Here is a 9,983-nt window from a genome sequence, read left to right as displayed (position 1 = left end):
TAAGGCCGAAATTTACATTCAATCGCATTGCAACATAGACTCGGATTCAGCATCTAATCAAGAGTCTATGCTTTCATCAATGAAGGGCAGCAAGTCTTTTCCATCGCATGTTTTACCAGGGGCCCATTTCACCATAGATCATTTAAATGGTCTATGATTTCACTAAACTTTATGAAGCTTCGTTAGTCTCGAAATTGTTCGTAACTTACGACGAGTCACAAATTCCATTTCACTAAACTTACTTACGAACGGTACCCTTTGTAACAGAAGTTATGTCTAGAATTGGGTATTCGTAAGTTTACGAATGGTTACTTGAGTTACGAAGGGTTACAAGTTTAGTAAAATGGACCCCATAAGGTTCCTGAGCTACTTTGTGAGTTAACACAAATTCATGAATTCCAACCCCAAATCCCAGGCTCCAAAGATTTCTAAGTTCCCATGACCTTATGGTTGAACTACCAAGAGTAAACATTGTCATCCATCAGATCTTTCTTGCCATCTATATGGAATGCTCTTTCTGTGCATATCCCTGCTATCAGACCACAGGCTCGCTTTAGCAAGGAGGCTAAATGCCATCTATGCGATCACTTGTCAGCAGCATCGTGCTGTTAATACCGGGATATGCCTTGACATTCAAACAAAAAACCCTGGATGACAGGCATTCACACTTGCATTGCAGACAATGGCTTTTTGCAAATTCGATCAAACTATATACCACATTTTTCACTGCAATATCCAATTATTCCTTTATGTTGATGATTCAGAAAAATACATCAAAAGGCAAAATAATAAACCCAGTTGGCAGACTGATGAGTTATATTGCTTAAAGTTTAAATATTTTCCCAATCTGGAAAAACCACATTGCTTCAATAGAAATGATAGTTATCAATCAATTAGATCGACACTGATGACAATCATGTTGCCTTCAGCTTCAGTGATATTTTCATTTCAAATGTAATTGCGCTCTACGGTGCAGATGAAAGTTGTACCAATCAACATATTTCATAATCCAAATCATATTTAAAGCCAGACAGAGTATATATTCAAAGCCAGACAGAGTATATTGTTTTAAAACCAAGTCTCCCAAACTGATTCTAAAAATGTAAGACAACAAATTATAATCACAAACGGGTTTTCACACAAACCAAGAAGATCTATCTTTTGCAACCATGTTCGATATAGAGTGGTAGAATTCTATTTACCATTCTCTCAAACCACCATACTCAGGCATGGCCTTTTGTGGCAAATAAGAACACCTGGAACTGATCGATCTACTGCCTTTCAAAGAGTGCCTCTGATTGGTTAATTACAGGATCTAATCATCTGAGTAACCAATTAAAATATAGCTTTTAGATCTCTTAGTAATTTTGAGCTTAAACCCTTTCAGCCCTACTATTCTTACCACATCTCTTGATTGGCTCAATACATGATATAGCCCTCTTTGTAACCGATCAAAATAGTTCTTAGACACTGGGAATTCAGCCAGTACAACCAATTGGTTTTAAGTGATAGTTATTTATTGCTTCTCTGGGTGATTATCCCCATACTTAAAATCATTGTCAGAAAGAGTTTACTGCAATTTCTTTCTCAGAGCTTCCGGAGGAATTTTGAACATGTCAAACTCCAGTTGCAAGCAGAGTGCATGAATATTAATATCTCTGAAGGTACAGACCAATCATATATCATCAAATAGATAAATCTTTTGTTTGTGTAAATAGCCTAAACATCAACAAATCATAAAATACGGGTATCGCCTATATTACAAATAAACTTAATAAATCATAATAATAAATGGGCATCAAGTATGTTACAAATAAACATAATCCTTAATATTTCTTATACTACACCCCCAGTACAAAAACTTTATCAAATAATAATAATAACAAATGAAAGAACCACAATCAGCTGTGATTGGCATTCTTATTTTGATCATTAACATCACCAGAAACTTAAAATGCATTGTCCATTTTTGTGCAAATTCTATATCATTGGACAATTCCAGTTGAAATCCAAACACCCCCTATGGAAGATATGACCTTAATCTCCAATGCAGGGAGTGTGAAATGTCAAGTATGGTTACCTGAATGTGTGACTCCATTTGAAATCTACACCCCCTGTGTGGGAGATTAAGGTCATGTCTTCTATGAGGGGTGTATGGTTTTCAACTAGAATAGCCCATTGTCTAAGTGTATTGTTCTTTTTCTATAAACAAATCCTCTTCCGACACCTTAGTGCAAAATGGTGCTTCTTAGGCTGGGCAAGATGTGCAATTTTATTGGAAACTAGACAATTCAATTAGCTCAATTTCTAGTTTTGATATCGACATCACCAAAATTAACGAATCCAAGCAACAGTCATGATTTAAGCACCTATCAAACTCAACAACATCACTAGTTCGAGCATGAACTTTAATTGTACGAGAGATGAAACTGCCCACGAGTCATATTTAGCACTTTTCAATACTTAATATTATATTTTGTTCAATACTTGTGATTTGGAGTGAACACACTCCACCCCAACCTCTATTATAGTCTAGTTGGCTTCCTTGAGGCAGTGTTATCAATACTTTGCTGTAGTTATACTTACATATGCACCAGCGTTAATCACAAGCCTTGAAATAAGCTAACTGGAACCAGGAGCAATTTGTTTTTGAGCATTGCTCCTGGTTCACTGGGATTTTCCAAGAACCAGGAGCAATTTTCAAAAAGTAAATCCTTTTCTGCATATTCAATACAGCATACCATCCAGCGCTACTGCATCAAGTGCAAAACCATGAACGATTTGTTGTAGAAAATTGCTCCTGGTTTGTGTGAATTTTACAAGAACCAGGAGCAATTGATGGCTTTACGAGGGCACATTTGCTCCTTGCGCCTGCTTATGTCAAGGCTTGATTAATCATGCATTTAAACTTGTCAGCCCTTTGAATAACTGCACACAATTTAATACTGACAAAGATCCTGCAAGCGTAATATTATCTATTACCAAATTTGAGGGGGCAATTTCCGTATCTTTCTAATCAGCTTCATCGTATCTTATGAGCAACTTTGGTATGCAACATAATCACATCAGATGTCACTCTGGGCTATCCCAGTTGAAATCCCTACACACCCTCTGAAAGCCATGACCTTTATCTCCCACACAGGGAGTGTAGATATCAAATGGAGTCACCCATTCAGGCATCCCCATTTGAAATTCACACTCCCTGTGTGGAAGATTAAGGTCACATCTTTCACGGGGTGTAGGGATTTCAACTGGTATAGCCCATTCATACTAAGTGATATTGAGTTATTCTCTTCACACATTTTATAGGGGTAAATTATATCAAAGAAAAAACAGGTGGCTGCAGGTTAGACTATTGAGGTATGGGAAAGCGATCACTCTCCTAATAACTCTCCTCAAAATCTGCAGTATTCTGCAGATCACCTGCAACTTCAAAACTCCAATGATGTTCAATTCAAATCACTCCCCTGGTAGTTCTCCTAAACATCAGGGACTGCCTTTTGAAAATTAGAAAAGAGCTGTAGAATGCTCTTCTGGTCTCTTAAAGAAGAGCTTTAGAAGAGCTGTTTGCAACTGTGGCCATTAAAGCATAAAGAATTTAACGAATCATCTAGAGGAGGTATAAATTGCTCTTGCATTGTTGCAAATGCAATTTAAGAAGAGCTGAGGAGTGATTGCTCTCATTCCTCTCAAAAGGCAGTCCCTGAAACATCTTCAGGAGAGCATTATGCAGCTCACCTGCAACCATACGTTCGCTGTGATATTCAATTTAAATTGCTCTCTCATACCTCTCCAATCCTCAGGAGAGTGATATGCAGCTCACCTACAACATTCATAGGTCAAAACCTGCAGCTTACCTCTAACATACTGTCATATACTCATCATATACACCATAAAAAAATTACATGAAAAAAAAATCTTGAGACAAAACTTGGTCAAGATATGAATCGATATCCCAACATAAGTCGGGGTTGAATCGTATTAATCCATCTCCAGAGAGCTGACTTTCATGCTTCCATAGTAACAGGATCGTAGCAAGTTGAGTAAGCCAATGACAAAGGCACCTGTATGAGGGGAACAAAAAAATAACGGATCAATTATTTAATTTAGGCCTTTTTTAGGAGGAAAATGTAAAACAGGAAGAGAAATGGAAGAAATAAAAAATTCCACCTAAAAAAAAAAAATGCAAATGAGCTACCAAATTGTGAAAAAAAAATGAGAGAAATTTGAAGGATTAGATTGCCACCTTCCACTAAATCACATCACTATACGCCTTGCCAGTTCCAAGAAATTGCACTCGCAACCTTTGATGGATGGACGGATGGAAAACCAGGAAACATATTACCTCCAGTGTAAGCATAAAAATGGGGTAAATAGGGAAGAAATGGAGATTAAGTTGCAGATTTTAAAACCAGGGACTTAGTGGGCCTAATAGCCCCTTGCACCAGGTGCATACGCGTCATAATATGTTCACGTGAATTCACTGAAGTGCTCACCAGTGACACACATACTCAAAGCGCAACCATGGCAACTATAGTCCGTATGCCTTCTTCGAGGCAGTGAAGTAAAATCAAATTTGGTGATTTTCTCAAAAACTGTTTATTTTTGCACAAATCTGTTATGCTAGTTCTAGAAATTGTGGTCTCACAGAATATTATTTTGGCATTGAGCTCCATGTTGATACCTGTTTCTGTCACTCCATTCATTTCCGTGGTTTAAAACCTGGGGTAAAGCATTCAGTAGACGCTACAAATAATCCTGTCCTGTGGCCCAAGAATCCTTACAACCCATACATTTAGTAGACACTTACCAATCCATACAAAGTATATTCCACCTTGGTCTCTTGCCAGCTCATAGGTACCAATCTGTTGGGATTAAAATGTTTATAGCCTAGATTTAATCTCTTAACCCTAACTGTACCAGGTACTACAAAATACTACTTGGTAGTGGTGTGATGACGCTATCGCCCAAGTGATATATTTAGGCATGGTTTCACTGGCCAGTGAAGCCCAACACCCATGGCAAAGTGTCTCCGACCCAGTGCTTGGCATGCGAGGGGTCTCGGGTTCAAATCCCACCCAGAGCAAACAACTTCTTTATTCCTTCCTTCTTACCCTTCCCATCGCCAAAAAGCCCTACAAATGCAACAATTATATGACGTGGTTAACTTCACCTCTCCAAATAATCTCAAAACATTGAACAAAAGTGTGGTTAGTTTGAACCCTCCAAATAATCTCAAAACAGTTACCGGTTGTATCCTACAGCTAAGCCCCATCTATACTGAAGGCTCTACATGTGGTGCCCCAGGTCAATCTTCTGGGTTTATCACTGGGGTATGAGCATCTACATATAAGAGTAAATCTCTATATTGTATAATACCTATGTGTATCAAATCGGGCAGATGAAAGCTAACCTGAATGCTCCTATATGATATGCCTCTAATTCCCCCAATAAGTATTTGCCTGTGTCTTGGGTTGAATATGTACATTAAGTAAAGTTTTTAATTCTTGCATGGTCCGGAAATCGGTGATCGCATACAAGAGGCAAGGTATCCACCCCTTCGATCCGCTGAGGACCAATGGGTCAACCATGTTGTTTACATGGTCGTTGATCAGCATGATTGTTTCACTTCTGCATTCACGCTCTATGCACAGCACACATTACGCCTTTCCATTAACTTCAACATCATGCCTGTGTCAAGTGATCTGCAATTTAGCCATATCACCCATTTAGTGGTTCACCAATGGGCTATTCTACTTGAAATCCATACACCTCCTATGGCAGACATGACCTTAATTTCACACTAGGAAGTGTGGATTTCAAATTGAGTCACACATTCAGGTAATCCCATTTGAAATTCACACTCCCTGTGTGGAATATTAAGGTCATGTCTTCGATGTGGGGTGTATGGATTTCAACTGGAATGACCCAATTTCCTCCACCCCCTCCAGTACAGCACCCAACTTCCTTGTTAAAATTACGAAATAGAAAGCAGAAACATACCGTAACTCCCACACCAGCAGCCAAGAATATGATGCCGATGATAGCGTAAATTATACATCGAGTTCTGGCGTAGCTTGGTCCCACCGATGATCTATCAATAGTAGGGAAATAATAAATATTATAATACAATATAACTTTACACTTACTGCCCAGCAAACCCAAAACATGTGAATAACATTTCAATGTCAAGTTATATAAAGGTCATGAAATATTTTTTAAACGTTTTCAATGAAAAAACAGTACAACATTTTGTCAAGATGTTATTGTAAAATTTTTTTTTGCAAACACTCTTGCAAAATATTTTGTCAAGAAGTAAATAACATGTTAGAATGGTTTGCAGCAAGTTTTCACAAATGTTTTGAATGTTATGAAAAAGTTTTATACCATCATAACGTAAAGATACGCCTAATGGCGCATGAGCTCCCTTGAAAAACTCTAATTTTAGGCACAAACTAAAAGTCCTGTAAAAAATCCCACCAGCAATTAAGGGCACAGACCCTTACTTCTTGTTGGGAGCTCTCTATTTGTATTTGAAATCTACCCTAGGGTAAAGGAACCCATGTGCGCCATTTGTCGAATCTTAACGGTATATCCTTTATATAACCCAACATTTGAATGTGTTCTGTAAAAAGTTTTTGTGGGTGCTGGGTGGAAACTACATTCTACTTTTTATAACTTGTTGAAATTTACTCTCAAGGTCAAAATGTCTTTGAATTTTTTATTTTAGGGAACAACATGAAAGATCAACGACGTCCTATAAACGGAACTAGTTTCGTTACATAGCTGACTTCCTCCATCCCCGTCTGTAACAACGTGGAAGTGAGTCAAAATAACATTGATGTTGTTTTTAAGGACATAGGAAAAACATTTATAATCCATATTCCTTTACAGTACAAACAGTAATTGTAAACTTACACTTTTCTACAGTAAGGGCACCTTGCCAAAGTGGATGTGTGAGGAAACTGTAGGGAAAAAGATAAAGAAATAAACTGATTAGTTTACAAAAACATGAATATGACTTTAACTATATCTATCGGACAAAATTTCACTTGCACAATTTCTGCTCAAATCTGTGACCATATACAGTACAAGACAAAATGAACTGGCCCAAAACCATGCAGTTGTAAACTGGTGGCACCTGAGAAATACACACTGGCTGTACAGTAGAGTTGAAAACGCTTGTGCTTACAAGAATGAACTGTCTATCATTGAAAGCTTCAATGTATCACATTCTTTTAAGTATTGTGGTTACGAATGCAATGAAGCATTAACTCTGTAATCAATACAGCCTTGATTTGCTAAGAATTGAACAGGGCACCTGCCTCATCAAATCACTCTTATAACCTTTTTGAAAGTGACAGAGGTGCCATCGAAGTTGGAACAGATTATAATTTCAAATCTGCCTCACTTGACATTGTTTTAGCGAAGTGGGGGTACTGTTGAAAAGTATTGAAGCATCAGGTATTGTATACCGAACTGTATACCCAAATGAGAATGTGTGAATGTTGAAACAGGCATTTGTATGCTCGGCCCTCATGAATATGCTAGAATTCGCAGCATACAAAGCATGGGGATTTTGTCCATTGGTGAATTGTCTGTATATTTTTTCATCTCTGATACCACCGCATAAATTTATTGCCACAAGAACATCTCACATACCGGTACATGTATTCTTTTTCTGGTCTCACATTAAAGTTGCAACTTTTCACCACCATAATGTCGTGTAAACTTTGGTCGCTGTTTGGACTTACCCTAAATCTTTCATTGCAATGACCGCATACGACACGATGGCCAGACAGCGTGGCTACGGTTGACGACGACATCACTGTGGGCGTAAGATTAATGATGCGTTTGCTGAAAAAGGGAAAAAAGAGCACAAATAACATTATAACAATCTACTATGTACTATATATGTATTACTTCTTGGGGCTACTTTCTATGACAAAATAATTTTTTCAAAGACTACTTTGGCATTTTCGGGATAAATCACCCATTGCCCTGACAAGCTTCAAAATTAAAACCTTTCAAAATCAGCAAAAGGGTGAAATATTACAAGCGCAAAAATGACCCCTTTGACAGTACTTACCAGTTTGCTCTTGGACAAGCAATTCTCTTTGATGAGGCCTTGCAGATGAGCAGGCAGTTACAAGGACAACGCACATACTTCTTGCCAGGAGGGGCATCTTTGATAGGCTGTGTAGATGACAAAGCAAAAGAACAATTAAGTAAGAGCAAATAGGTAAATTGTTATCAAAAAGAAGGTCACCCAACCACACACATGTATCCACCCTGGCAAACTAAGATGGTGATTGAGTTTTCACTACTTCTGTAGACACACATTTAAGTTCTACTATCCAAGTGCGGACTGACCCTATCACCCTAGACTTCCAAATGCGTTCATGGTTTATGCATTTTTATGCTGTGTTTGCAATGTAGTAATACAAATTCAGAAACTGTGCACATCCGTAGGTCTTGTGCCTCTCCTGTTACACACTGATTTCTCATATTTGTAAAACATGGTTGGTCCATAAGGATATGCATGTCTCCTTGTTTTGCCGGTATTTACAAACACACATTTCCAAAAACACACCGGCTCCCACAACCTCTTGTACTGCGTGTTGATTGGGGGCACTTGCCTAAAACTGCCAAAAGGGGACAAACAATTCTAGCCTAAAACCCACTAATTGGGGACATTTTGTGTCAATTGTGGACATTCGTCTAAAACCTACAATCGGGTTCATGTCCTAAACCCCCTGACAACCAGGGACATCTTAATTAATGCCATTTTTGGCACTTTTAGCCATAGGGAGTGCAGGGGAGAAGTCTCTACAACCGGGAACGTCCCGGTCATCAGATGTCCCCATTTGGTGGTAGGTTTCAGACCAGAAAATGTCCATATTCATTGGTCATTTACTAGGCCACATGTGCATGCCCCCCCCACACACACACAAATATGCCTCTGATATTCAGCTACTCTTTGACATGAAGTTATTTACTAAGCAATGTTTCAAGTTTGGATTGGATGTATATTAAATTTAATTTTTTCAAACAATGCTACAGCCTTTTTTTAAACAATGTCACTTGTCTTACTGGTCTGTTCAAATGCATTCGTCTTGCAACATGATATATGTTCGTAATTGTTACTTTTATTAGAAATGGAAGTAAAAGGGGAAAAGATATATATATATATTCACATTATTAACATATTTCAAAGAACAGTCATAGAGCATTAAATCAATCCTTGACATAATTTCAAACAACCGGTTCTGTAACCTTGATAAGGAATTTTAACTGTACAATGCAAGTATTGAATTAAATACAAATTGTGTGAGTTTTATCAAGGTTTATTGAACTTAGCATATCAATTTGAAGATTTTTTAAAGAAACATTCTAACAAGTGACATAAATTTGATATAGGCTCAATGACTTGACTAAAGTTTGATAAACCACAATTTTGTTATAAATAGAAGGGCAAAAGTCCAACATTGGACATTGGACTGTCTAGTTGTTATCTCTGTTGACAACACAATAGTATCATTATATAAAATGACTTAAATAATGCATTGCACCTGCATTAGTTTCTTAATTACCTTTTTCTTTTATAAAAAAAAACACTTTAAAAAGATTGATTGAACAACAAAATAGGGAAGGCAGTAAACCGAACAAAGAAACAAAACAACCTGATCAAGAAATGCAGTCTGTCAAGTATTGCAACATTACATGGACATGTACCTACACTAGTAAAATGCATGGATATTACACAAATGGGGGCATTGGTCATGTTGCCAACTTATAGTAGAACATACTTTAGTTGTTTGAGATCATTTAGGAAAACATGGAACATGACTTTGGACAGGGTGTATGAGATCAGATAACAATGGTTAATGAATGGGGTTAACTTCCACCTTATACTGACAATTATACATGAAATGGCAATATTTGAAATCTTTAGGCATGCCACATGTGGCAATTTTTGCAAT

At 37.5% G+C, this 9,983-nt stretch overlaps 1 protein-coding gene across 1 annotated transcript in view; it reads right to left on the bottom strand.

Annotated features, from left to right (window-relative positions):
- Positions 1-2,733: 2,733 nt before the first annotated feature.
- Positions 2,734-9,983, bottom strand: part of LOC140135890 (type 1 phosphatidylinositol 4,5-bisphosphate 4-phosphatase-like) — a 30,471-nt gene continuing 23,221 nt past the window's right edge. Inside the window, exons 3-8 of the mRNA XM_072157553.1 lie at positions 8,090-8,196; positions 7,755-7,857; positions 6,919-6,965; positions 6,004-6,094; positions 4,811-4,865; positions 2,734-4,064 (exon numbers count right to left, since the gene is read on the bottom strand). Coding sequence (XP_072013654.1) covers positions 3,982-4,064; positions 4,811-4,865; positions 6,004-6,094; positions 6,919-6,965; positions 7,755-7,857; positions 8,090-8,196 — 486 coding nt within the window. The 3' untranslated portion in view covers positions 2,734-3,981. The remainder of the gene's footprint in view (positions 4,065-4,810; positions 4,866-6,003; positions 6,095-6,918; positions 6,966-7,754; positions 7,858-8,089; positions 8,197-9,983) is intronic.

Source organism: Amphiura filiformis, chromosome 16 (assembly GCF_039555335.1).
Source record: "Amphiura filiformis chromosome 16, Afil_fr2py, whole genome shotgun sequence".
Lineage (NCBI taxonomy): Eukaryota > Metazoa > Echinodermata > Ophiuroidea > Amphilepidida > Amphiuridae > Amphiura > Amphiura filiformis.
The sequence above is the reverse complement of the archived record's forward strand: the minus strand, read 5'-3'. Positions and strand labels throughout refer to the sequence as shown.